Source organism: Pseudogymnoascus destructans (assembly GCF_001641265.1).
Source record: "Pseudogymnoascus destructans isolate 20631-21 unplaced genomic scaffold scaffold_19, whole genome shotgun sequence".
NCBI lineage: Eukaryota > Fungi > Ascomycota > Leotiomycetes > Thelebolales > Thelebolaceae > Pseudogymnoascus > Pseudogymnoascus destructans.
In genome coordinates, this window is record NW_020167538.1 from 470,298 (window position 1) to 495,289 (window position 24,992).

General features: G+C 49.5%; 10 protein-coding genes across 10 annotated transcripts; 2 read left to right on the forward strand and 8 right to left on the reverse strand.

The window, feature by feature from the left end:
* Positions 1-2,416: 2,416 nt before the first annotated feature.
* AIM9_2 (Phosphotransferase enzyme) lies at positions 2,417-3,852 on the reverse strand (the record flags this gene model as incomplete). The annotated part of the gene is made up of 4 exons (XM_024470335.1): positions 2,417-3,198; positions 3,273-3,313; positions 3,368-3,485; positions 3,625-3,852. The coding sequence occupies 4 exons, from the start codon at positions 3,850-3,852 to the stop codon at positions 2,623-2,625; spliced, it is 963 nt and encodes a 320-aa protein (XP_024321765.1). The 3' UTR covers positions 2,417-2,622.
* A 117-nt stretch (positions 3,853-3,969) lies between these two features.
* Positions 3,970-4,290, reverse strand: AIM9_3 (Phosphotransferase enzyme; the record flags this gene model as incomplete). The annotated part of the gene is made up of 1 exon (XM_024470336.1): positions 3,970-4,290. One exon carries the CDS (start codon positions 4,288-4,290, stop codon positions 3,970-3,972), a length of 321 nt encoding a protein of 106 aa, XP_024321766.1.
* Positions 4,291-5,279: 989 nt separating this feature from the next.
* Positions 5,280-7,713, reverse strand: VC83_06748 (uncharacterized protein). Its single transcript, XM_024470337.1, has 2 exons — positions 5,976-7,713; positions 5,280-5,910 (listed from the first exon to the last, which is right to left on the reverse strand). The coding sequence occupies exons 1-2, from the start codon at positions 7,201-7,203 to the stop codon at positions 5,786-5,788; spliced, it is 1,353 nt and encodes a 450-aa protein (XP_024321763.1). The 5' UTR covers positions 7,204-7,713; the 3' UTR covers positions 5,280-5,785.
* On the reverse strand, positions 7,701-8,204 carry VC83_06749 (uncharacterized protein; the record flags this gene model as incomplete). Its single annotated transcript, XM_024470338.1, has 1 exon — positions 7,701-8,204. The coding sequence occupies exon 1, from the start codon at positions 8,037-8,039 to the stop codon at positions 7,701-7,703; it is 339 nt and encodes a 112-aa protein (XP_024321764.1). The 5' UTR covers positions 8,040-8,204.
* VC83_06750 (uncharacterized protein) lies at positions 8,205-10,666 on the reverse strand. Its single transcript, XM_024470339.1, has 2 exons — positions 8,511-10,666; positions 8,205-8,460 (listed from the first exon to the last, which is right to left on the reverse strand). Exon 1 carries the CDS (start codon positions 10,189-10,191, stop codon positions 8,761-8,763), a length of 1,431 nt encoding a protein of 476 aa, XP_024321784.1. The 5' UTR covers positions 10,192-10,666; the 3' UTR covers positions 8,205-8,460; positions 8,511-8,760.
* Positions 10,667-10,695: 29 nt separating this feature from the next.
* VC83_06751 (uncharacterized protein) lies at positions 10,696-13,006 on the reverse strand. Its single transcript, XM_024470340.1, has 3 exons — positions 12,829-13,006; positions 12,433-12,760; positions 10,696-12,373 (listed from the first exon to the last, which is right to left on the reverse strand). Exons 1-3 carry the CDS (start codon positions 12,896-12,898, stop codon positions 10,894-10,896), a joined length of 1,878 nt encoding a protein of 625 aa, XP_024321783.1. The 5' UTR covers positions 12,899-13,006; the 3' UTR covers positions 10,696-10,893.
* Positions 13,007-13,459: 453 nt separating this feature from the next.
* On the reverse strand, positions 13,460-15,732 carry PEP7 (carboxypeptidase Y-deficient; the record flags this gene model as incomplete). The annotated part of the gene is made up of 3 exons (XM_024470341.1): positions 13,460-14,238; positions 14,302-15,190; positions 15,241-15,732. The coding sequence occupies 3 exons, from the start codon at positions 15,730-15,732 to the stop codon at positions 13,460-13,462; spliced, it is 2,160 nt and encodes a 719-aa protein (XP_024321782.1).
* Positions 15,733-15,821: 89 nt separating this feature from the next.
* On the forward strand, positions 15,822-16,632 carry MET8 (Bifunctional dehydrogenase and ferrochelatase). Its single transcript, XM_024473074.1, has 2 exons — positions 15,822-16,350; positions 16,400-16,632. Exons 1-2 carry the CDS (start codon positions 16,031-16,033, stop codon positions 16,536-16,538), a joined length of 459 nt encoding a protein of 152 aa, XP_024328842.1. The 5' UTR covers positions 15,822-16,030; the 3' UTR covers positions 16,539-16,632.
* Positions 16,633-16,674: 42 nt separating this feature from the next.
* SEC7 (guanine nucleotide exchange protein for ADP-robosylation factor) lies at positions 16,675-22,774 on the reverse strand. Its single transcript, XM_024470342.1, has 2 exons — positions 21,155-22,774; positions 16,675-21,099 (listed from the first exon to the last, which is right to left on the reverse strand). The coding sequence occupies exons 1-2, from the start codon at positions 22,427-22,429 to the stop codon at positions 16,861-16,863; spliced, it is 5,514 nt and encodes a 1,837-aa protein (XP_024321781.1). The 5' UTR covers positions 22,430-22,774; the 3' UTR covers positions 16,675-16,860.
* LAT1 (pyruvate dehydrogenase complex dihydrolipoamide acetyltransferase component (E2)) lies at positions 22,775-24,649 on the forward strand. The gene has a single exon (XM_024470343.1). It carries the CDS (start codon positions 23,326-23,328, stop codon positions 24,388-24,390), a length of 1,065 nt encoding a protein of 354 aa, XP_024321788.1. The 5' UTR covers positions 22,775-23,325; the 3' UTR covers positions 24,391-24,649.
* Positions 24,650-24,992: the final 343 nt, after the last annotated feature.

Genomic DNA, 24,992 nt, shown 5'->3' on the forward strand with positions numbered 1-24,992 from the left:
TAACATCTATAACATGGATGAATCGGGTTTTGGGATTAGTACAAGCCAAATGAACTGTGTAGTTTGTTTGGCTTGTACTAATCCCAAAAGATGATGCGTCGTTAACACGTTGCACTTAGGGTTAGAAAATCAATTATAATCATGACTATAATCTATACCTTATTAGGCTTAGTTATTACCTAATTAGGTATAATTTATATAAGCGATAAGATAAGATAAGATAAGAAAAATGAAATGTTTCTAGAGAATTCTACAAACTTCTACAAACTTCTAGAGAGTTCGAGATGCTTATAAATGCTTATAAATATATCTATATAGCATATTCTAGAATCTATAATCTAGATATATATAGAGCCTTTAACTCCCTCCTTAACTAACTTTTCTATTAAAACAAAAGCAACAATAACAACACTTTATACTATCTTTACTATAACTATGTCTTCTTCTAAAGATCAATATAATAGCCCTAGCTATACTCTTCCTTTAGATAACCTTCCTTATATTTTTAAGGAAGGTCTCTTTACTAGAGAGTTAAATTTTATTATTGAAAATAAAGAATGAACACTTACTATTAAGTGTACACAACCTAGTTGTAGGTAAGTTAACTTTATCTTATTTAATTATATAGATTAATCCTTTAGACTATTAGAAAATAAATCAATCTCAATTTCCAATTCTACCTACTATAGCTAGGCGCTATTTACAAATCCCTGCTACTAGTGCTCCTATAGAGAGCTCTTTTAGTATAGGTAGCCTTATTATTTCAAAGATTAGAAATAGGCTTTCTAAAGACGTTTTTAGAGTAATAGCTTCTTTAAAGAGTCAGGATTTTATAAAGGAAGAAGAAGAGGATCTAGAAGAGGAATTTATAGCTAAATTAATACTTTAAGTAGTATTTAGATAGATTAATATATATTTGGTTTCCTTTTCTACTATACTAGATAATTACTTAGGCCACGTGATTCTAACATCATGTGATAATCATGAATATTCATGATTATGTAATATTTGACTAACTTATTTGAGTAGTCATGATTATGTAATATTTGACTATTTGAATAGTCATGATTATTATGATTATTTGTGCTAACCCTGGTTGCACTCTTTGAATCCTGATTTCTTTTGCCAATTCCTTTATTAACTGGTGTCTAATAGGGCGCTTATAGCTTACTAGAATCGACAGTTTACAAGCTTAAACGCACTGCAGAACGCTTTCAAGTTAATCGGATGACTTTGACACGTCGCGTGTCAGGAGGCTATTGCCAATTCTCATCGATAGGACGCCCTATTAGACACCAGCTAATAAAGGAACTGAAGGAAGAAATCAGGATTCAAAGAGCATTCGCCATTGAGAACGTTACCCATGTCCCAACCCCTGCCTTACCCCCTGCCTTACCCCCTGCCATCTCCGGATCCACCGACAGGCATAGCTTCGGGATCGACGCGCACGTATACTGTACTACACAGTGCACAATGTCTGTCTACTACCCCGTGGCAGGAGAGCTGATACTGTGCCATCATACAGTAGAGTAAGACAGTGCTGTACACTCCGAGTTGACCGAGCCGGCGAAAGTATCGAAAATCGACGCTATGAAATTGTCTCTCTAATGAATGACAAGGCGCTATGTGCGCTGCGAGAAGGCCGAGCTGGCCGAGCTGGCCGAGCTGGCCAAGCTGCCAAGCTGGCCAAGCTGGCCAAATATTGAAAGCCAAGTTGTGAGATGGTCTCCCAGACATGTAGATGATGACATGGCGCTGTACGACGCCCAGTGCCCGTCGCTCATGCAATCAATCATATGATCGGTAGCTACGACGTTACGGCAACTGCCACGAGAGTGTGGCGTGGCGCAGCTGGAGGGAGTTGATGGAGGCAGCTTTGCAATATAGTAAAAGTAGGCGGTAATATGTGGAGATGACAACTGAGGTACAATCGCTGGAAGTACGCTGCCCTGCCCTCCCTGAGTTACCTGACTGACCTAAACAAACGCAAAGTTAGTAGACTGCTATTCCTGTGGATTGGGCGTGCAGCAGATTCGTCGTAAGGTGTTAGATGAACTACGTGAAGAGAACAACTACCTCTAATACCTGCTCGATGAGACTGAAGCTAAGGCGCACTCCCTTTCACCACTCCAAACTTGATGGGGATATAATATACTAATAAGGAATCTGCACTCGAGAAACAAAACTTAAGGAAGAATATCAACGCCCCAACAAAGGTTACACGGCCACAAAAGCAGTCCCAAGCTTCAGCCCTCAAAGTGAAAGGCTTATCTGGGAAAATCTCGGGGCTTCATGTCAAAATGCGAATCTCGACGCGAAGGGTTGGTCCGAGAAGTTGGCAGTGCTTCATAGCGAGACGGTGCAGCTAAGTGAGAGATTCCAGACAATTCGCACTAAGAATGAATGCTTACAAAGAGGGATATCAACAGTCCAGCACGAGAAACCCCGTCTAGAAGAGCAGTTTAAATCCATGAGTCTCAAGGCAGATGGCTTGCCTGAGAGAAATACGACACTTCAAGACGAGAAGGCTCATTTAGAGGACGACGCTCTGACGCTCCGCAAGGAAAAGATACAGCTACGTGAAGACCTCCTTCGACAACCCCATCCGGGGGACGTTGGATCTCACTCAACCTCCCGGTCGTCAAATGGCCAAAACCCCTCTACAAGAGCTCTATCCCCATCATCCTCTCCCATTTCATGCCACTTCTTCTTTAGCGCCTGATTTTTCTCCACAACCTCCTCAAAGACCTCGTTCCTCACCCACCCATCCCAACTTACCCCACCTAACACCTGCTCTCTCCGGTACTCCACCAGAATATTCCCCTTGAACCAATTTTTCTCATAGAACGCCCCAGACTTCTCAGCAGCGAAACTCACGGGGCACTCAACTCTCCCGTGCCCTTCTAAGGCGAGTAAACCCCACCCATCGACGACGCAGCGCCCCTTGCAGCGTGACAGTATTGCCGGTCCACTGCTTTCCCGCGCGCTCGTGGGATGCTGGCGCTGTGCCAAGAGAGGTGTGCGCATCGCAGCGAGGTGGTCCTTGTTATCCTTGCCGTTGAAGATCATGTAGAGATAGAACAGCATTCTGCGGCGATGGAGTTCGTCAGCGTATTCTTTTTCCTCGGGGTTTAGCGACGCATAGTTCTCTGGGAGGCTGGGTGCTGCGTAGTCTTTGGGGGGCGGAGGATCCGGGTTCTCGAATAGAGGGTTGCCAAAGCAAGGACAACGGGGAGGACGGTGGTGTGCTGCCAGTCGATTATACATGATACCTTGCACTCATCTGAGACGAAGATGTTCGTCGGGTTGAGGTCTAGAGATCAATTAGCTTACAGACGCCATAGTGCCAGGATTGAGGGATATTTACCAGGATGACGCAATGTTGGTCGATTTAGCAGATTGTCTCTGCTTTTCGGCAGGAGATGAGAGTGCAGAGTGAGGTAATCATTGAGGAGCTCGGTATATGCCTCCGGAGCGATCTCTCCCTAGAGCATACCATTATGCGGAAACCCATGCATTCGAGTTCTTTTGCGCCTATTGCGCGGAGCTAGGCATCCGGATCTCGCCCCGTATCATGGACTGTGAGTGAGGTTATATGGCAATACAGAGGAGGATGTGGAATACATGCGAAGGACCCCGATCCAGTTCAACCCCAGCCCGTTTCCCACGCCAGAACATGTAGTCAGCAGTTGACCCAACACAGAAGCGCTCTGCGTCTCCTGATCCGTCCGGCGTATCAGGGGCGTAAATGTCTGCTTGGAGATGCGGCGGCAGATTTTCCTTGCAGTACAGACTACCAAATGCGTCGATGCGTAGGGAAAACAGCTTTCTCTCCAACTTAACATAGCTCATCACGAGACGTACTCTCTCCTTTGGACTTAGACTAAACCACCGATTTTCAAGTGGTTATCCGGGGGCTTTCTCCATAATGATGTATTCTGTACTGACGGCATTATAGTTTTTGGACGATCATGCATAGACGCGGGAAATGGGAATCCCTTTCGATTGCAGAAAATCGAGCGTGGCTACTTCACTCTCCGTCGCGAAGTGCTTTGGTACTGTCGGATGGTAGGGGATCTTGACTGTGACCTCAAACCCATCATCCATAGTGAGGAGAAAGACCCTGTTAAACCCGCCTTCTGGGAGTTTCTTCATATGTGATACTCTTTTTTTGCCAACACTCTCTGCCGCAACCGCTTTGCTCCTTGATGTTAAACTCAACATATCTCTCTGCCAGCCGGCGCTTCTCATTGTAGAGGTAACGACCAGACGTGTAGGAAAACAGCTCATCCTACTGCTCTTTCGGATTCACCAAATGTCATCCGCTTATTGCAGTAAACCCCCGAGTAGGGATGGCACGGCGGCTGTAGGGATGGAGTCCTGGAGCACGTGCGCTCTGTACCAGAGATGGGGGGCCAGGAGGCCCCTCGACGAGCGTACGAGATAGGGTGCGCAAAAAGCGCGAGAATTCATCATCGTGATGCGTTAATTGAGTAAAGTATGAAAAATATCCAATTGGTTTCTCTATTAGAGAATGATCGGTAATGTCTCAAGCTTCTGTCTTCGGGCGTGTTGTCAATTAAAAGAGTGTTACGCAATGGCCACCTTTATAAAAAGAGTGAAATGTTCCAAAACTACTATAACAATCCCAACTTTACTGAAAACACTTGGCACCTGTGCTATCTTACAAGCCAGGGCGTAGTTTGTCATGTCGTGATGCGGTCGTGAGAGAATGTGAAGTGCCAGGAGCCTCGATGAGCGATGCCTCCATCGAAGGCTTGGCAAAAGGGGAACGACAACAAGACTCCATCCAAAACCAACAATTTAAAAACACTACAACGGTGCAATGCTTTCGCGACATAGAAAAAAGGGGCTTCTCAAGCTAGGATAGGGAATTATGTTATGCTGTAAATGGATTTATAAAAGGCCGGGGCGAATTGGAGTTTCTGGAGATAGATTTGCCTTATAATAAATAAGCCGGGGATAATTATGACCCTCCTTGGCAGCACCCACAAACAATGTTATCAAATACCCAGGTAGCTGAACTACAAATAACAGACTTTACTCTGAATCAGGCCGGCCCCTTGTGGCACTGGGACTGACGGATTAAGCCTGTGATAGCACAAGATTGTGATAGCAAGAGTAAGTGACACCAAGAGCAAGTGACAGCAAGAGCAAGTGGCAGCAAGAGTAAAAGTCAAACCCAATCATAGTTTTAGGCTTGTTTGGCTGAGGTGACTACTCTCTTCAGTAGACTGATGTCTTGAGACATCATCCCACGTGAGTTGGCGCAGCCCACCAGTAAAGACGTCCATAATCCACGTTTTAACTTTAAATCACAGCAAGAGCATGCGGCAGCAGCGTATCCGGGAAACAAAATCGCAGACTATATGATGGCTGGCCGGGTTAAGTATTGCTTGCATCGTTACAGTCTTATTCTTCCTCTCCTACTCGGCAGTATCCGCTTTTCCATAAACGATTGAGCTGATGTCTGTAGCGGTAAGTTTTCGTTCACTTAGTGCCATAGAAAAATTATATTCCAACGAAGGCAGACTTCAAACTTGTGCCTTTATGATTCATGATATATAGATCAGCCATTTTGTAGCATCCAGGCTCAACATAAGGTAGGACAGATCCAGGACCTCATCTCGGAACGGCCGGCTCGCTCCCCACTCCACCACTAATTCAACGTTCCCCAAAGCGACCCTCGACAATAAATCGCCACCACGTCCAAAAATGCAGTACAGATTCTAAAACATTGCTTGATCTCTTCAATTCTACACTCTTAAGCATGCGGCGCGAGGCCGATCGTGTTGTTCCCGCCGTTGAAGACGACAAACTGCGACTTGAAAAAGATATCACCGTAGATCTGGAGATGACCAGTCGTGCGCTGAACACCGCCAAAGCAAGCTACAGGGAAAAAATTGTTAGTAATTTGTGCTAAAAAAAAGTCTGTAAAAATCAGGAAAACTCACTATCCACGTTCACCTGGGCGAAGTTGATGAACTTGCCCTGGATGGTCGCCGTGTACGTCCCGCCAACATCGATATTCAGATCCGGCAGCACCGAGTTACACGGGAACGTGATCCCGCCCACCTGCGCGTTGTTCACAGCGCCGGCGACCTGGCTGTAGTACGCGTTGACGATAGCGGCGTTGACGAGCATCAGCGTGGTGCCCGTATCCGCAATTGCAGTCCCGCCAATAGCGTTAAGCACCTCCCCGTTCCCAACACTGAACTTAGTCGACTTGAACTCCCAGAATCCGTGCGAGGAGTCGATAGGCGCCCATGTCAGGTCGCCGGTGAAGCGCGCGGTGTCGATCTTGCCGAACTCATAGGCGCCGACGGCGTCCTGGCGAAGGTCGGCGGTGAAGACCGGCTGCGCGAGGGTGCCCATGGCGTTGTCGAAGAAGGTTTTCTGTTTTTGCGGCTTTACGGTGTTGGTTTTGGAAAAGCCGAGGCCGACGAGCCCGTTGGAGTTGGTATCCCGGATGAAGGAGTTGGAGACGATGGTGGCCATCTCAATGGCCTGGCCCGTCACGGTTGCTCCGCCAATGTCAACGGTGTCGGTGCCAACATTGCCGGCGGCGCCAGACCCATCGCCGTAGGAGATATCGAATGTGGCTCCTCGGATGAGCTTGAAGTCTGGGGACTTGGTGGGGTCGTAGAGTGTGTGGCCTTGGCTGCTCCGTGCGCTTAACTGCGTATTGAACACCCATAGATCCGAGGAGCCAGTGTCGAAGTTCATATCGATTAACTGCCCACCAATGGTAACGGGTGCTATGTACTCGAGGTCATTGGGCTCGACGGGTGTGGCGGTGACGTTGCCGACGCCGCTTACCTGGGGGGCAGCGGCTTGTACAGTTCCATTTGTAATTGCGGTGCCATTTCCAGCCGCAGTGCCAGCTCCAGCCGCAGTGCCAGCTGCAGTTGCGGTGCCATTTCCTCTCCCAGCGCCATGGTTATTGTCCTTCCTATGACGATTCCCTACAGACAAGTGCAGTCCCTCGGGGACAGTCATGCCAAATTTTTGATACGCCTTCATGAGCTGGGTTGGTCCATCATATCCCTTGAAGTCTGGGTTTCGCTTCCGGTGGACCTTGAACGAGCGCTTTTGGATTCGTGATGTTGAGGGCGTCGGGATGGCTAAAACGAAGGCGGCAAAGACGGTGACAAGGATGAGGCTATAGAGTTTTGAATGCATGGTGGCTGTTGTATGGCTAGGCGCGGCTAACCGTTGAAGAGAATGAACGAAAAGACCACACCAGGTGGATAAGTATGAATACAAAAAACAACCAAAAATTTATACAATATTGAAATGAAAGACAGGGGAAGACCGTGGGAAAGGGGGTCCAGAGAAGGCGAGTTGAGAACAAAAGGAACAGACGAAGGTGGGAAAGAGAGAGAGCAAATACTTTAGACCCCACATGAAGACCAAACGATAAAACGATTCAGCCAGTACCCATTGTGGCAACCTGAGTAGTATCAGCGAACGAGGGTAGAGAAGCAGTGCCGAGCCCCAGTAGAAACCCCCCATCGCCTTCCCCTGACGACGCATCGAGCAAATCGAGACCCTCCTGAGACTGAGACGGAGGTACAACCCTTCCACGCGTTGGGTACGACTCCAACACACGCCCAACGCATGGCTTTGAAAGTATTACAAGAAGTCACCCTTGGCCGAAACCACCCAAATGCTTCTTTTCAGGAAGCGACGTCGACTCGACTGATCGTCTCGGGGTCCTGCAGGACGAAGGATCGATTGGGCAACCGCGCGTTTCTCTTCGCGCGCCCCACACGCGAGTCTCGACCGCCACGACCGCCAGGGTACGTATATGGCTTCCACGAATAACAGCCGCCGTCTGAGTCGCAGCGATCGGGGGAGGGGCGATCGCCTACACCCAACCAGGCAAACCTCCCCGCGTAAGACGACTTGGCTGACGCTTGTACATGTTTTATGGGGTCGAGAGCACGCTGGCTGGCTGTCCAACAGGACAACCAGGCACTCGAACGGAGGCGCTGGGAGTTGTATTGATTCCGCATGCTGCACTTTGGCCTTGCGAGTGGCCCGCCAGACTGCTTAAGCGGAGACAGAAAGGACGCGGCGGCGGGTAGGGCTTTGTTAGGGCCTCCAGTGCCGCGTTTGAACCTTGGTTAACGCGCAATGGTTGGCGAGCTTCCAAGCAGGAATTGAAGAATCTGTGGAGTTGGTCGTAAGCTCTCTGATGGCGAATCGAGAGGAGTATGGGATTTCTTTTACGCAAGTCGTAAGCCCAGACATCAATGCGACAGATCTACGATGCAATAAGAGTTATTGTATTTGTTTCGCTCATTTATACACCAACCAGAAGTTTCTCCCGGGTCCTAAATATCTACAGCGCCGTTCATCCGTTGTCCTACCCAAAAGCATTTGCACACCCTTCCCTTGCCAACATGAAGCAAATTCAAACCCGCGACACCGCTCCTAAAAAAGATTCTTAGGATTAGCCTGAAAAGGGGCAAGAACAGACCCACGTAGCTTCGCTGTGCTCGCGGACAAACGCAAACTGCATCTTGGTATCTCGTGCCTTCCCCTCGCCTATCTATGCTAGCTCTCATCTCGTGTACGTACGAGTCTAGCTATAGGTCTGTAAAACTGTTCAAAAAATGCGAATCGCTCCATCGTATCGTAACCTCGTAATATAGACCTAACCAAGCCACTGAGGTAGCCAGCTTATCGGCCTCCCTCGCCAATAAATTCATGCGGTGTTCTAGATCTCAGCCTCTAGACCCGCCCTATCGTCGATCGCATTGGCGTGGTGGGGAGCTCGATCTCGTCATCGCTACTATCCGCGTTCTCCATTGTATCCAGCATGCGATCCAGCTCATCCTCGCCGAGCCTCCCTCTACCCACAACTCCAATTCTCCTCCTTCCTCTATACCGTGCCGTCCCAGTCTCATATGCTCTCGGCATCACGCTGCTATCATCTGACTTCCCATCGCTCGTCCCCTGTGCCCCAAACTCAGCTTTCAACGGACTCTGCATCCGCGATCCCTGACTATGCGCCCCGGGAAAGTTATTTAACATAGGATTCCCCGGGCTGCTCATGAACAAGAGCGTCTCAATCGCATCCTGTTCTTGCAGCGACTTCTGCGTCGGCGCCTGTAGCACGCTGTCCCCTCTATGTGAGGGCTTCGTGTCCTGCGCAGGCGTATTCGGTGCTGCGCCGCCGGACGATAGGCTGCTTTGGCTAAGGTCAGAGCTCGCGGCGCTGAGCATGTGGGGTTTTGAGGATTTCACCGGGGAGTGGCGGTAGTTGGGTAGGGTGCGAGAGGCTGAGGATAGTTCGGCGGAGGGCTGGAGAGATATTTGAGATGATGATGGGGAGGAGAGGGAGGCGGATAGTCCGATTTGTCGTTGGCTTTGTTCACGCCAGAAGGATTCGTAGGTCCGTGACGATGGTTGGCCCTCGGATGTGGATTCCTGGGAGTCTGTTGGTGCGGCAGGGTTGGGATGTGGCTTGGGTGATACGCCGGAGAGGCCCTGGAGGCTTGCAATGGTACCGCGTGGTGATGCAATAGTATTTCGCCGGCCATTAATCGTGGAGTTTGATGGTGTTGGTGAGCCGCTTTGTGATGCGAGCGACTCGACTTCGTAGATAGGTAGAGATTCCCAGCCCTTGTTCACCTTGACCATTGCGTAGGAGAGGCGCGTTCGCAATTCAGATGTTAGTTCTCTTGGGCTCATAGCCGATGGGGCCGCGCTCACGGCGCTAACATTTCTAGTATGCCTGCCTTTGCCGTTAATCACCGGGCTGTCCGACGAGCTTGACCCCGACGACCGTCTCACGTAGCCATCAATAGTCCTTTTCTGCCCCGCATTCGTCGCAACTGCCAACGGTGGCATCTCAGCAACACGCGTCGATCCATGGGCTTGGTCGTGTGACTGACTCGAAAATCCTGAACTGGGCGGTGTGTCGGCGTCCGGGACCGTAGACTGCGAATTGTAGCTGGACATACTCTCGAGCGCATTATTAGACATCTGTGAGCTCGCCAAAGCGCTATTCGTACTGGTAGGTTTGATGGCGGTTGCGTGCATTGCGCCACCCGCGATGTCATGCGCTGCTGCAGGCGATGAGGCACCATCTCGGGGACGCGAATCAACGACCACCGCTTCACCGAGCGCCGCGACTGCCAGCTTGTGCGCGCTCATCATCGTTCGCTAGCGACCTTTCTCAACTAATTGCCGTATTGCTAACTCTCTGCTTCGAGAGGGACCATAGGTGGGTGTCAGCCTAGATATACGTAGGTCTATCGTGGCCTGAAGTGTTTGCCTGCGAGGCGTCCTTCGCGCGACTACCGGCTCGAGTTACGCGGCTGGAACTTGTCACTCGGTCTTTGTTGTAGTCCGCCCGCGCGACGTTTGCAATTGGCATTTATTCTTTGTGGTTTGCCAACGATAGCGACTGAACAAGTGATAGCGCCCGAGAGACGGATTTAGTATTTATTACGAATGATTTGATTGAGATTTCCGAATATCATGCAATAGTCGTGTTCCCAAGGTGGTGGGATGACACAACTAGCGTCATTATACACGTTGTCACATGACCAGAACATGGCTAGAGCTTAACGCTATTCCAATCTAAGACTAGGTTGAAGAATCTTGGGATGAAGACGATGAAACAAACGGATTCATAGAATTTTTGTTACAATATTAGAAGCCTTGCTGGGCATTCTGGCCTATCAACCTAGTCTCATGCCTCTAGTTCTAAAAGATTGAAACCAAATATTCAATTTCAACAAATCCATAGCTTTACCGCCATTCGCGACGCAAAAAACACCCATTGGTATCAGATCCCTCCTCATATGTATCATCCTGCCCGTCTATAAACCCCTAACTTTCTTCCATATACAAAAATCAAGATTCCGCCTTCTGTCCCTGCTTCTCCTTAAGAAAGCTCTTCATAAGCTCTTTCAGTTCTCCCAATTCCTCCCTCAATTCCCTAACCTCGACCGTAGCTTGGTCAAGGTCCACATTGCTCTTCGCACTCTCGACGCTCTTCGTCCACCCCTCTCCTTCAAGATCCAACTCACTGCTATCCAGCTGCTCCCACTCTTCGATCGTATCATCGTCGGCCTCTCCACGCTTTCTGTTGCTCGTCACATCCCTCGCACTTCGCATCTCGAATAAGGCGGCGACAATAAGTAGCGGAGCGTATATTACTGCCATGACATAGTCGTTGAGCTTCATGTATGTACGCTTCGATATCCACCACTCAAATGGTAGGATGAGTCCGAAAATCTCGATAAGATTAAAGGGTGCGATAAATACGTTCTCATCAGGTGCTCTCACATACTGCATCGTCTTCTGTGCAAAGAGAGCCATGTACTCGTCCAAGGCGTTCCCGGTAATGTCCTCATATGCAGAGTTGTACAGCGCGATAAGGATGTTCAGTAAAATGACCATAACCGTGAATGTGAAGATATAGTAGAGGATGATTCCGAATGGCGGTGCAAATGCATCGAAGCCACTGAAGTCCGGCGAGCCAAGAATAGCATTAGCCATGTTCTGCAGGATGAAAACTGTCGCGTCGCTCTTGTTATCCACGTTGTCCATGCCGATAAAGGCTTGTAAGAACCCAACAATGACCACAATTAAGAGGGCAAAGAAGATCAACGACTCCTTCATCATGACCTTCAGAACGACAAGCATAGCGCCGAAGAAGCGGAAGGTATCCATGAATAGCAGCAATCGACCCCAAAACATAGGGGCTGAGAAGGCAAGGAAATTATACGACAGCTCGTTGAAGCGCTCTCGCTGGCCATCATGGTCATCTTCGATCGGATGAGTGAGAGCGATGCATCGAGTTACGAATGAGATCGTGAGAAGAGAATACAGAATAAGATTGAAAACGTTCCAGAAACCGAGATAGAAGCGCCCGACTTTCCAAAACTTGGAAAACTCGTCACAAAGGAAGCCCAAGGTGAAGACGTAGAGGAGAACCTCAGTAATATCGAGATCACCAGTTGGGTTGACCGTGTTAATTGCTCCGGTATAGAGGCCGAGGTAGACAAGAGAGACAATGACTTGTGTAGCATTCTGATAGATTGGTGCGCGCATACGATCGGGGTTGAGATGTACCCAGTAGTTCGGGTTCGCCTTTTGCTTGTAGTAGACAAATGTGGTGGCATCGTTGTCGTCCTGCACCAGCCAGCCTTTCCACAGGTATTTCACGGTCTTCTGATACCCAGATGATCCAATGACCCTCAGTGCATGTAAATCAACGGATTTTTCAATCACGTTGGCTACTGCTGTCTGGGTGCCGTCGTTGATAGTGGCGTACCTCTTCAACATGACTTCCGACATCAGATATTCCATATCTTCCTCACCCTCAATACTGCAATACGGTCAGCTTAGAGCTCATGCATCCCAACATACATATCCCTGGGCACTCACATTTGCTTCGCGATAACCTCCGCGGCAGTTGCCCGCACATCATGTAGCTCCGCGTCCCAAATCTCCAACATTGCCTGCCTCTTAAACCATCTCTTATTCACCAGCAAGGCGTAAACCACGCAGGCACCGTACTCGGTCCCACCCGCTTCTTTGGCTGCCTGTATGACCTTGTGGGTGATAACCCGGCTGTGCGCCTTTGTGATGAGGTCTTCCTCTAGCTCACAAGGTACGCATTGTTCGATCAAATAGCGCAACCTGAGCGCGACTTTCGTGACTTCCTCCGCTGGAATTGCCGATGAGAGCGACTCCTCATGGTAACTAGGTAGCACTGGTGATAATTGTTAGAGGATTGGGCTGGATTTCTGCTTTACTCACGGGAGTAGAGGGAATGCATACGACGACTGGTCTCGGACGCGACATGGGATCGATGCCCGCTGTCCCAGAATCTTGTCCAACTGGAACGCATCTTGAATAGCAAACAATCGTTTCTCGAGTCGACGTTCGATCGACTCAGAAAGTTCCACAGAACTGCTCCTGGTTATTACAGAAGAGAAGAGTGCGTCAGCTTCCACTGTTGGCAGAGACAACTCGGCGCAGACACGGGAAGAGCCCGTTAGTACAGTATAGCGGCGGGTGTTTGTTTAGTGCTGGTACGGCCAATGCTATGACGTCGCGTCAACTAAAAATGCGGGATGCGGGGATTTTCAATGCAACGGTGCGGGGACCCTTTCAGCACCCTGTACAGCTGAACCAGTTCTTTTAAAGTGCTTATATTATTCTTGGCTTCTGCAATATAATATTTTCTGATGGGCACTTCTGTTTGCTACGTGCCTAGATCACTCTTCTTTTCTCGATAAGAGTCCATGAAAGACATTATGTTTATAAGTCGGTCATCGTCGTGCGCCAATCAATACCTTCATCCTCATGTCTTCGCTCCCTAACAAATCTCGAACTCCCAAATATATCAGCCCAAAAGGTAAGATACGCCGCTCAGAGAACGCCCTTTTGGTTCACGATTTGCCTCCTGTCACCTCCCCACCTGGCCATTTTCATAGGCTCCGGCGAAATCCAAGTGCTCAATCATACCCGTAACCTGATCGATCTCCTTGCTCAGATCCTCCATATTCATCGACAGGCTGGAAACCTCGTCGAATTTCCGCCTTTTATTCGCATCGGCGATCATTTCACTAACCATAAACTTCTGCTCTTCTAAGACAATTAACCGTTCTCGTAGCTCCTTCTCTTCCGCTTCCATAGCCAAGACAGAGGAGCTACTGCTCATCTGGCTCGCAGAGTCAATGTCGTTATATTTGATTGCAGCAAGGGCGCCACCACCACCGTTACGCGCCGGCCTTGGGTTTCCGGACCCATGAGGCGAGGCATGTTTGAGTAGTTTGGGAAGAGATTTCAGTGGCAGCATATGGAGGTGCAGGAAATTCGACGCTTGTTGGTATATTGCTTTCTGCAACTTAGCCTCCGTCTCGTTCGAGGTCGGGAGATCCCGTATGCGTTTTGCTGCCATATCGTACTTTCCAAAGGAGTCAATCAGCCGCTTTCTTACTTTAGCTGCTTCAGCCAGCTGTGTGTGAGATGGAGGCTGATCGGGATCCTGTAACATCGGAAGCGTCTTCTGGAAGCTAGCCAGAAGTGGCCGTATACCTCGCTCAAACTGTATCAGGTTCTCGTAAGACTTTTGCACTGTAGGTTTATGCACCAATTCGGCCTCGAAATCTTTCCTGCTGAATATCGTTGTTCGACAATCTCGGCACATCCTAACATCAATATTCATATTGCCTGGTGGGATTTCTGTATCAATGTAAGCTTCTGCATGATAATGGTAGCCTGCGAACAAGATTGGAACATGCATACTTCTGCTGACGTTTAAGCCAATTTCGGATGAACATCCAGTTCGTGAATCAGCACATACAACACGACCGCATATCCTGCAGTGGTGCCTCCTAAAAGTCCAGTTGCCAAATTCTTGCTGGCAGAATGGGCACTTTGCCACTTTTGCATCTTCTTCCCACCTAACCACGGATTGCTCGATAGCTTTCCGTGGGTCGTTTCGCGAGCCTGATAAGAGACCTCCACCGCTTGCAACTAAATCTTCGGGCGGATTTGCCAGTAGCTGCGTGAGTTTCGAAAGCCTCTTTTCCAACCTTGAAATTTCAAGGTGGTGCTTGTCAACTTTCTGCCTCCGTAGTGCCGCGAAGGCATCCGTATGGTTCTTGATAAGGTTGCTGTGGTCGTTATATCCTTCCCTTGATTTGTAGCACGTTTCGCAGCACCTGCACCAGAATCCCCGGACAGGTTCGTGTTGTGCTGATCTCGACAGCTTCATTTGGTACATGGTATGGTCTTCGCAGAAAAGGCGTCCGCATTTCCTACAGTTGATGTTGCCATTGACAGGACCCAGCCTCTTGCCGCATGACGGCTCTGTGCACACATCATTGTAACCGTTCTTCTGCCAGTGCGTTCGCGTGACAACCTCGTCTGGGTCGGGCTGCCGGACTTGTTCCACCGATTGCTGTGGTCTATGGATAGAAGATGATGTAGTTTGTATAGGCATTACCGCGAGGGAATCGTTCGACTCGAAGACATCAAGTCCCTTGAGCTTCTGGTTTATTACCACCAACGGCTGGAACTTCTTCGCTTTAACAACCTGCTTCTCAAACCAATTCTTCACCTCCACTTGCTCGACCGGCGGTAGCTCTCGGTGGTCATCATCTAGATGTCGATTGAGTTGTAACAGAGTCATCTGTCGCGCACTTTAGTAGGGTGTCTAGAACCTGGAGCCTGGGACATTACCATCTCCTCGTTGCATATAGGGCAAATAAGCTTCGTGCTCCCCGTATTCGCCTCATTGCCATCATTCCTACTATCTAAGCTCACTCGTGATCCTAAATCATTTCTGCCATGCTTCAGCGGGCTCGTCCCCAGCGTGCTCACATTTGAGTCGACGCTGACAACGCTCTCCCCAATGCTGAGGAGGCTCGACGACCTCGTATGCGACGACGTGTTCGGCGGCGCCAGCGACTTCCCGCTCCCCAGTATCCTCCCGCCTCCAAGCTTCCGCGCGGCCATGGCGGGAGTGGATACAGCGTGATTCTTCACATTCGGCTCTGGGCGAATGGTGATGCCGTCAGGGTCCCGCCGCCTCACTAACCCCAGCAGGTGGTGTTGTTGCTTCGCCAAGAGTGCCTTATCGCTTATCGGTCCTCCTATGGAAATACCTCGCTCGCGGGGCACTTGGTGAATCATAGCTTCGCCACAACTAGAATATGACGTCGCCGTCTCCATTCCCAGAGGTTCAGGGAGGGGGGTCACTGTTATTGGCGTGGCAGATTAAGAACAAGAGGGTTCTTGTGGTGGGAGGGGGCGAGGTGAGATCACTTGTGTCCAATTCGCATGGGCGATGTCTAACTGACTTTCGTAGGTTGCGGCTGGACGAATACTAAATGTACTCAATGCAGATGCGAAGGTCACTATCGTCTCGCCGCGGAGTGGGCTCAATAAAGAGGTGGCATACAGGATAGAGCAAGGCCAAGTCGACTATGTCGACCGTAAATTCGAGCCCTCCGACCTCGACGGTGCCGATATGGTCCTGACCGCGGTCGACGATCCAGAAGCCTCGACCCAGATATGGAAGTTATGCAAGGAAAGGAGGATTCCCGCAAACATTGCAGATGTGCCACCAGAGTGCGATTTCTACTTTGGAAGTACGCACAGAGATGGCCCGCTGCAGGTTATGGTGAGCACCAATGGGAAGGGGCCCCGTTATGCGAATATAATGAGGCGCTCCATTGCTGCGAATCTGCCGACGAATGCTGGGGGAGGCATAGAAAAGGTTGGAAAGCTGAGGGAGATGCTTCGAAAAATTGCACCGCGACCAGAGGAAGGTCCAAAGCGAATGTCTTGGTATGTCAACGGTTGTTCCTGATTCCCCCAAATTACTAATGTGCCGAAGGATGATAAAGGTCAGTGACGCGTACAGTTTGGACGACTTATGTTCCATGACTGAGGATGAAATGGCAAGGCTACTAGAATTCTATGGTCCTAATGAGGCCCCTACACTTGAATCTATAAAGGCTTTGAACAATAATTGATTGTTAATACTGTATTATCTCTACTACCTGTATGCAAATTAGCAAGGCGCAATAGACAATCATAAGTTAAAAGATGAAACCCAATTCACGAAACAAATGCATAACATCTGGGCATTTATAATCAATCATTGATATATTGCCATTTTTGTGGAGGACCATATAACGTATCGTACAAAGCAATACAATCTATTTAGTGTATTACAACCGCTCCTCATAACCATATGCAGTTTTACCATCCGCATAACCAGCTCAGTATAAACAGGATTAGAACCAACGATGCCCAAGTCACAGCAACTTGTCATCATCCGCAAATTCCGGGGGGTTAGTCGCGGCGGCTAGCCCGTCTTGACCTTGACGGGTTTGGCTCGCGAAGCATTCCATCTGGTGAAGTCGTCCTAGACGAAGGAGGAATCCCAAGCTTTGTTTCCCCTACTCTCCTGAGGAGGCCTTGTAGCGCTAGGCGGACATCCACACCCACATCCTTATTCAGGAGGTCCACAGCTAGTGGGTAGAAGACGGTAATTTGTTTCGTAAACCCATCCTCCGGGAAGTTGGTATAACCCTCAATCACATCAACAACCACAGGTCTCCACGCGATGATGTTTCGTTGCTGTGATTCTTCATCCAACAGTGTATAGCTACGGATGATGTCTGCGCATAGAGGGACAAGCGCTGCCTCGGTGTCGTTGCGGCTGCGCTTCCTCTCATCGCTCTCGTCATGATACATCCTCAAAAGGATACTGACATAAGTCGAGGCGCTTCCACTTTCCTGCTTCAGCAAGTTCGGTGGCTGTTTCATGAAGCCTTCTCTCCACAGACGCATTCGCAAATCCTTGTCGTTGTTGAACTTCTTTGCGAAAAGGAAACTCGACTTCAACAAACCCATGAGGCGCAAAAGTTCAGGGCTTGGAATTTGAGCATATACTGCATCGTTTGAAAATAGCTCGTTGACCGTTTCAATCATCAGCAGCTGCAAAACGCATTGAGTGATAATCTGGTTGAAGAAGCGACGACGGGCTGCTGTAACCGGAATAGGCTGCTGCTGAACATCACTCTGCGGTTTGTAGTCTTCCAATCCCGATGCTGAGTTGGTCGCCGACGGGCCTGCTCCCTCATCGTCCAACATACTTCCTGAATCTGACCCGGCGGAGCCGTTGGCTCCAATTGCTCCGTTTATTTTCAAGGAAGAAACCCCAGGGTTGTCGCCACCATCTGCATCGACGGGTACATTTTCGAAGCCAGTTGACGAAAGAGATGGAGTGGACGGATTGGTCGCAGCGGAGAAAAGTTCGTATGCGGTGGTCTTCTTGAAGAGGTTGACAAAGCATCCAACCACCTTCGCCCAGTGCTCGGGCTTGAACTTCGTCACGTTCTGCAGTATAAGTTGCTGCAGGCAGTTGCTACCGATCCTTGCAATTGTATCATTCTCTTGACAGATGCAAAGTGCCAAAAGGTCCAAAAACCTATCCAGCATATATTCAAGGGCTTCGAAATAGTGCGTCAATAACGTGATCATACTGCGAAGTGCTTGGATCATGGTTGTCGATAGCCATACAGAGAGTTCTTCATGCTTTAAAACATTCGAAAGCTCGGACTTGGACTTCAACACCATGAAGATCGGGTACAACAGTTGCCTCCAAACAATGTCCCAGAAATCAGGTGGGAAGTCACCACCGTACTTAATGAGAGAATCGAAGAGGTAGTTGAGAGAGTTCGATCTGATTTCGAGATCTTCTCCGGTCATGAGCACATCATGGAAGGCAAATAGGACTGGGAACCAGAAAGCCTCTTCTTGCGAGGCACGGCTTGGCTCGTTCTTCGGCCCATCCTTCGCCGGGATTGACCCGTCAGAATTGGCCGTAGATCTTAGGGAGAGAGGGCACTCGGGTGTCTTTAGCATCTTTGGGATAATTGACTTGAGCGTCTCCATGGCTTGAAGACCCTTCTTTTGGAACCTCATATTCTTTGAGAATTCCGTGAGACAAACGACGAGATCGGGGAAAGCAGCTTGGGAGATGACAACACCAAAGCGGGTCTTGTAGACTTGGTTGACATTGTCAAATGCAAGATTGACAATGCTCTCATACGGCTCTCTTGCCGCCACTGTGAAAACCGCGAACATCGTCCTCCATCCAGAACGGATATTCTCACCACGTGCTTGGATCATTTGAATAAGACAACGGAGAGCCATGTCTTTCACGGCAACCACATTGCTGTATGCCATGACATGCTCGAAAGGCTTGAGGAAATCCTTTTGGAACTTGAAACCAGGAAGCTCCTCCATTTCCATGAAACGCATTGACAGTTGTCGCAAAGAATCGAGGGCAAAGAATACAACAGCGGTGTTATTATGGGTGCCAACTTTGTTGAAGTGCTCACCAAGAATAACCCAAATATTTGTCCATTCGAAGCGAACTCTGGTCATGTTGTAGTAGCTGATTTCCACGAGCTTTTGGAGACTGTACGTTCTGGGCGATTCATTCTGACCCGATATTTTGATCTCTTCCCAGCTGACTTCCGTCAGGGCCCTGACAAAGTGGACAATGGCCTCGCCTGATAAATTCGCGGTATTGGTGAATATCCTATCAACACGCTTGATGACCTCATCGGAACGGCTTTCGAGTGCGATTTCAACAGAGTAGCCAGTCTGTGTGGTGGAGCGTGGCCTCTGGCGAGGCCTTTGGCTCGCGGAAGATTTTCTTGGCTCATCGGGATTTGGTCGGGTTGTCACAATGCGAGCTTTCGACACATCTGGAATCGCCCTTTCATCGACACCCCCAGAGATGAGCTGCAGCCGATCAAGCTGGCTGATGCACATAAGGATATCCTTCCACGACTCCTTGAGGACATTTCCTTCAGTCTGGGCAATTTCCAAGAGCACCTTCAGCGCCTCCACGTTCTTCGCCATCATCTCTGGCAGATTATTAAGGTTGGTTGAGTTCTTTAAGGCGGATATGAATGCCTCGCGAGGGGTCTCCAAGTCGAATAGACAGGCAATGCGAACCGCCAGCTTCATGCCTTCCATGCAGAGCTTAATTATTTCCAGGTTATGGGCATTTTGCATCTGTCCAGACAACCCAGAAAAGAAAGACATCCATGTGACCTCGAACATCGGTCCAACATGCTTGAAAGACGTAGCAGGAATGAATTTTGGGGCGCCAGAATTGGCAGCATTGCGCCGCTGGTTTCTGAAGAGGGTTTTGAAGAGTTGCTCGGACCTAATCGAGATCTCTTCGGCTTGCTGCAAGTAGGCCTCGCGCTGGAGGTCACGGCCAACAGTTGCAAGAGCTTGACCGAGACCGGAGGCAATGCCACCACCAGTTTGAGGAGGTGCTATTCCCATAGCAGCTGCGGCTTCTTGCTCACTTCTCAGAACGATTTCATTGCCAGCAATCTCATCATAGATGCCATTCAGGTAGTCATCAGGTAAGTTAGCGTTGTCGTTGATTCCACGGTTGTTCTTGATGAAGTCTTCCTTGGTCATGCGTTTGGCGACTTTGGAGCTGTGAAGATCGGTATTTAGCAGGATCACGGAATAGGCCAGCACGTATGCCGTATCAGCATTCGCAAAGGCGTTCGGGTTGCCAGTAACGTAGCGATTTGCAAACTTCAGCATGAAACGATCGATCTTCTGAGCCTCTCCGGGAAGTCGAAACGACTGCAAGAATTGGCGAAGCGCATCTACAAATCGTCGTTTGGTGAAATCCATAGCATCCACAAAAGCGTGCATGATTTCGATATTCTTTGGGTCACCTTCTCCGAGAAACTCGCCGATTTGGGCTTTATCCAGCCTGTCATCTGCCAAGAGAAACTTCGCAATATCTTCGGGGCTCTCGCTTGGAATGAACCCCCCAGAAAGTAGAAGCTTTATGCCTCGTTTAGGTTTGAAATTAAATTGTTTGATGGCATTGGCCATGGCAGTTTTCCTTTGCTTCACCTTTTCTAGTTGGTCTGGGTCATCTTCGGGAATAGGTGTGGAGGCCGAGGACGCAGTGTTACTGTCGCCGGATTTTGATGCTGAATCTCCTCCAGATGGGTCAATTGAAGCTCTGAAATCGTCTGTCGAAACTCGAGGGTCCTGGCTGTCGGGCGCTGGCGCCGTGACATCAGCAATGCCTTGTTGAGACCAATTTACCAATGACCTTAGAGTCTCCACAAGACAATCGAGGGCCTGACGTTTTACAATGTACTCCTTTGGCACTTCCGACTCATTCTCGCTGTAATTATTCATATACATTGTCGAAAGAGGAGGCGGCATTGCTCCCTTGGATTGCCAATCAATGGGTCCCTTGTTGGCACGGTCTTCGTACTGTTGCTGGAGGATCGGGCTAATAGTGACCGAGGTGCTGGATGCCTTCGAAAGGTCCTCAATAAGCCTTTGAAACATATTGTCCAGAGCTGCTCGATCGCAGTCATAATTGAGGTAAGTTTCCACGAGAGCTCTCGGATCAGCACAGAATCTTTGTAAAATACCGATGAAGTATATCTTCTGGCTAAGGGGGGCACTCCGTCTCTCAATAAGGGCGAAGTATATTTCATTGAGGAAAACCTCTATTTCTTTCTGTAGTTTGCTTGTTAGAAAACGAGGGGAGATCACATCAACAGAGAACCCGTACCTTAAATGGCGCACGCATATATTTTAGCATCAGCCAGAGAATCTCGCAGCATACTTCATAAGCTCGATCGGCAGAACTGGCACCGTTCCGCGTAATGCTCAGGCATAGATAAAACTTAACTGCCTGTAGAAAGCTTGTCTGCTCGTTGTTTTTGCTATTAGTGATGGTGCATAGCGGCGAGGTAAACACCAAGACATGGTTATTCAACAGGGTGTGGATGAGGTGAAGAGATATCAGCTTGGATCGCATAGCCTGGCTCTTCAGATCAAATAATTGGTCGGCAGGCAAAATCTTTGTGCTAAGGTTGCAGAATGAACGGAAAACGAGGTATGCGTCCCTAATGTAGACCTCGTCCTCAATTTCGTCGTCGTTATTCTCATCCAAACCATCTTCAACCGAGGTTTGATTCGAAGTAGCTCGAGAAACCTTTCTGGCCTGCTTCAACTGTGTGACCATCGTAGGTCCATCGCCCATATGCGAATCATCGAAATCTTTCCTATGTTCCAGATCTTTCAGTGTGAGCTTGGGGCCTTCTTCCCCTGCAGGAGTAGTCTCCGGTTCCGCATCCGCATCGACCTTCTCTGTATCTGCGTCTGCTACGCTCTCGGCTTCCGAAGCATTAACTGTCACGGAGCTGCCGTTTGCAGTATCTTTCCCAAGCTTTGACAGGTTTGCCCTGGCCTCTTTCATGTGTATCCTTGTCTTGACCCTCTCAAAGACTGTGCCGACCATCTGCGTCAATGTGCCTTGTGCAACCTGTTGGTTGGCGCTGTTTTTTGACAGGAGGAAGACATTGTAAACTTGGCGCACAGCTTTCAGGAGGCCAGCTCCATGAACCACGATCTTGTCATTCAGCACAGCTGCTAGGAGTGATTTCACAATCTGTAGCTGGACCTCCACCGGCGTGGTTTCGCCCTGGAAGCAGTTGCATATTGTGTCGATTGCTCGTTCAATTAAAGGTGCCTTGTCGGCATCGTTCTCTGTCGGGGTTGTGGATGGGAGCGAAAAGTATGAATAGCTGATCAGCTTCCCAATGCAGTCAAGGGCAGTCGTCGTAAGCACAATATTCGACGATAGGGTCGCAAGCTGCAAAGGGATGAAGAGGACCTCCGGGTCTGGTAGTTGAGGTTCGAGATCTTTTATATCGGCAAGTGCCTTCTTTGTCGCCTCGCCGAGTTGAGGCTTCTTGTGCGCCTCCTTGGATGCGGCGATAGCATCCAGAGCTGACACAACAAATACGATGGAGCCCATGATGTCCGTTCCGTTTTCTCCCATTAAGCCATTCCAATCGTGTGCTCGTTCCTGGGGGTATCGTTACAGGAAGTAGGACCTGGCGCCCTTATAAAATATAATTAATTCGCGATGGCCGCGTATCACCGAATAGACGTGAAAGGCGGACAAAATAATGGCAAGGACAGGTCGCTATCCTAAGGGTACTTGGGTCTATACTTGGGTACCTTGTCCCCATGGATCCTCCCGCGCTCAGCCGGTCGGACTCTCGGTCGATTATTAACCCGCCACAACCAATCAATATCGCCCATCGAGTGTTGAATGAGCTATACCATATGCGACTAGAGCGAGATTACGGAACATCCTCGAGCTTCAGAGTTCAACCCAACATATCCGCGACATTTTTGGATTCGAGCGGTCTCTAAATCCCGTCAGAGCCATACGACTTCATCCACACGGCTCGCTCTTCTTTCTCCTCACCCCTCAAATTCATCAATTGAGGTCTCCTCTTCTCCCTAGTGACATTTAATTCACATTCGCGAGCAGCGAGCGCTCCATCCGTCACAATGTTCACAGCAGTACTCAGGCGACGGGCGCTTCAGTCCGCAAACCTCCCTTTTCAATTCGCAAGATGTTACGCTGCGAAGTCATACCCACCACACTCAATCGTCTCTATGCCGGCGCTGTCGCCGACGATGACTTCCGGTAACATTGGCCAGTGGCAGAAAAAGGCCGGTGATGCAATCGTACCTGGTGATGTCTTGGTGGAGATTGAGACCGATAAGGCACAAATGGACTTTGAGTTCCAGGAGGAGGGTGTTTTGGCCAAGATTCTGAAAGACTCTGGCTCAAAGGACATCGCAGTTGGCAACGTAAGCCCCCAATTCCCATACACTTAATACTTGGAGCTGTCTGCTGATCTGATACAGCCAATTGCGGTGATGATCGAAGAGGGAGAGGACGCATCGGCGTTCGCGGATTTCACAATTGAGGATGCTGGCGGACAGGCTGCTGCTGAGGCACCAAAGGAGGAGGCTTCCGAATCGAAGGAGTCGACCCCAGCGGCACCCAAGCCAGCCCCAACACCCGCTGCTGAGGAGTCCGCATCCAGCGGAGGCAAGCTCCAGCCCGCCCTGGACCGTGAGCCAAATGCCAGCCCCGCCGCTCAGCGCTTGGCTGTGTCCAACGGCGTCAAGATTAGCTCCGTCAAGGGCACCGGTTCCGGCGGACGCATTACAGAGGAGGATGTTAAGAAGGCGTCTTCGGGTGGTGCTGCCGCTAGCGCCGCTGCTGCGCCTGCTGCAGCCTCTTACACGGACATCGAGACCACCTCCATGCGCAAGGTCATTGGAAGCCGCCTCCAGGAGTCGTGGACCCAGAGCCCACACTTCTTCGTTGCCTCGTCGGTTTCTGTTACTAAGCTCCTTAAGCTTCGTCAGTCCCTCAACTCTACTGCTGATGGACAGTACAAGCTCTCCGTCAACGATCTCTTGATCAAGGCCTGCGCTGTGGCGTGCAAGAAGGTGCCCGCTGTTAACTCCAGCTGGAGGGATGGTTACATCCGCCAGTTCAACAACGTTGACATTAGCGTCGCTGTCTCTACCCCACTCGGTCTTATGACTCCTATCGTGAAGAACGCTGAGGGTCTTGGCCTCGCCAGTATCTCTGCCGCAGTTAAGGATCTCGGCAAGCGCGCCAGAGACGGCAAGCTGAAGCCAGAGGAGTACCAGGGCGGAACCTTCACCATCAGCAACATGGGCATGAACTCTGCCATCGACCGCTTCACTGCCATCATCAACCCGCCCCAGGCAGGCATTTTGGCTGTTGGCACAACCAAGAAGGTTGCCATCCCAGTTGAGACCGAGGAGGGATCGTCTATTGAGTGGGACGACCAGATCGTTGTTACCGGCAGCTTCGACCACAGGGCTGTGGATGGTGCTGTTGGTGGCGAGTGGATCCGTGAGTTCAAGAAGGTTGTGGAGAACCCTCTTGAGCTTCTGTTGTAGGGGAGAGAAGGCAGGGGGTATAATGATGGGAGATGGCGCTGACACTTTGTACAACAAACAAATTTTTCTATGTATATCCTGAGCAACATCAATTCAGGAGACTGCATTAAAAGCTGGAACACGTCTTCCCCATTCCAGTCTCAAATTGATAATACGGGACTACATTTATGAACAAACTACTTATGCATAATACCACCAAATAGGATAAGCATGGCATAGCAGGGCAGACAGCCTTTCGCAGTTTTCCATCATCAAAGGCAATCCATTTTCAAAATGATCCTCATTGAAAAATGTATTGTTTACGTGCGGAGAAATGTGCGGAGAAATGTGAGGAGAAACGTGTGGCGCTAATACGAGCGAGGCTGTGCGTGAGGGGGCAGCGACATGATGTAGGAACGAACCCACATAGTTCAACAACCCGCCACACTGCTACTCTCCATGCGTATAGAGATCTGCGGGCAGCTCTCTGGACAGCTTCGGATATTGTCACTAAGCAGAATGATTTTGTGTCTTTTGAAAAAGGAAAAGAAAATTATATATGTCGCATAAATGAATGCTAAACTGGTCGTACGGTACCTTGGTTATAACCCCTTTCATTGACA

Excerpts from the sequence above, each read along its gene's own strand:
- VC83_06748 (XM_024470337.1), bottom strand. The coding sequence starts at position 7,203 with ATGCATTCAAAACTCTATAGCCTCATCCTTGTCACCGTCTTTGCCGCC. Across the intron at positions 5,911-5,975 it reads CGCCCAGGTGAACGTGGATA|CTTGCTTTGGCGGTGTTCAG; the intron begins GTGAGTTTTCCT and ends TTTTCCCTGTAG.
- VC83_06750 (XM_024470339.1), bottom strand. The coding sequence starts at position 10,191 with ATGATGAGCGCGCACAAGCTGGCAGTCGCGGCGCTCGGTGAAGCGGTG.
- VC83_06751 (XM_024470340.1), bottom strand. The coding sequence starts at position 12,898 with ATGCGTTCCAGTTGGACAAGATTCTGGGACAGCGGGCATCGATCCCAT. Across the intron at positions 12,761-12,828 it reads CGCGTCCGAGACCAGTCGTC|TGCTACCTAGTTACCATGAG; the intron begins GTATGCATTCCC and ends AATTATCACCAG. Across the intron at positions 12,374-12,432 it reads GAGGTTATCGCGAAGCAAAT|TATTGAGGGTGAGGAAGATA; the intron begins GTGAGTGCCCAG and ends ACCGTATTGCAG.
- MET8 (XM_024473074.1), top strand. The coding sequence starts at position 16,031 with ATGGTCCTGACCGCGGTCGACGATCCAGAAGCCTCGACCCAGATATGG. Across the intron at positions 16,351-16,399 it reads GGTCCAAAGCGAATGTCTTG|GATGATAAAGGTCAGTGACG; the intron begins GTATGTCAACGG and ends AATGTGCCGAAG.
- SEC7 (XM_024470342.1), bottom strand. The coding sequence starts at position 22,429 with ATGGGAGAAAACGGAACGGACATCATGGGCTCCATCGTATTTGTTGTG. Across the intron at positions 21,100-21,154 it reads ATATGCGTGCGCCATTTAAG|AAAGAAATAGAGGTTTTCCT; the intron begins GTACGGGTTCTC and ends AGCAAACTACAG.
- LAT1 (XM_024470343.1), top strand. The coding sequence starts at position 23,326 with ATGATCGAAGAGGGAGAGGACGCATCGGCGTTCGCGGATTTCACAATT.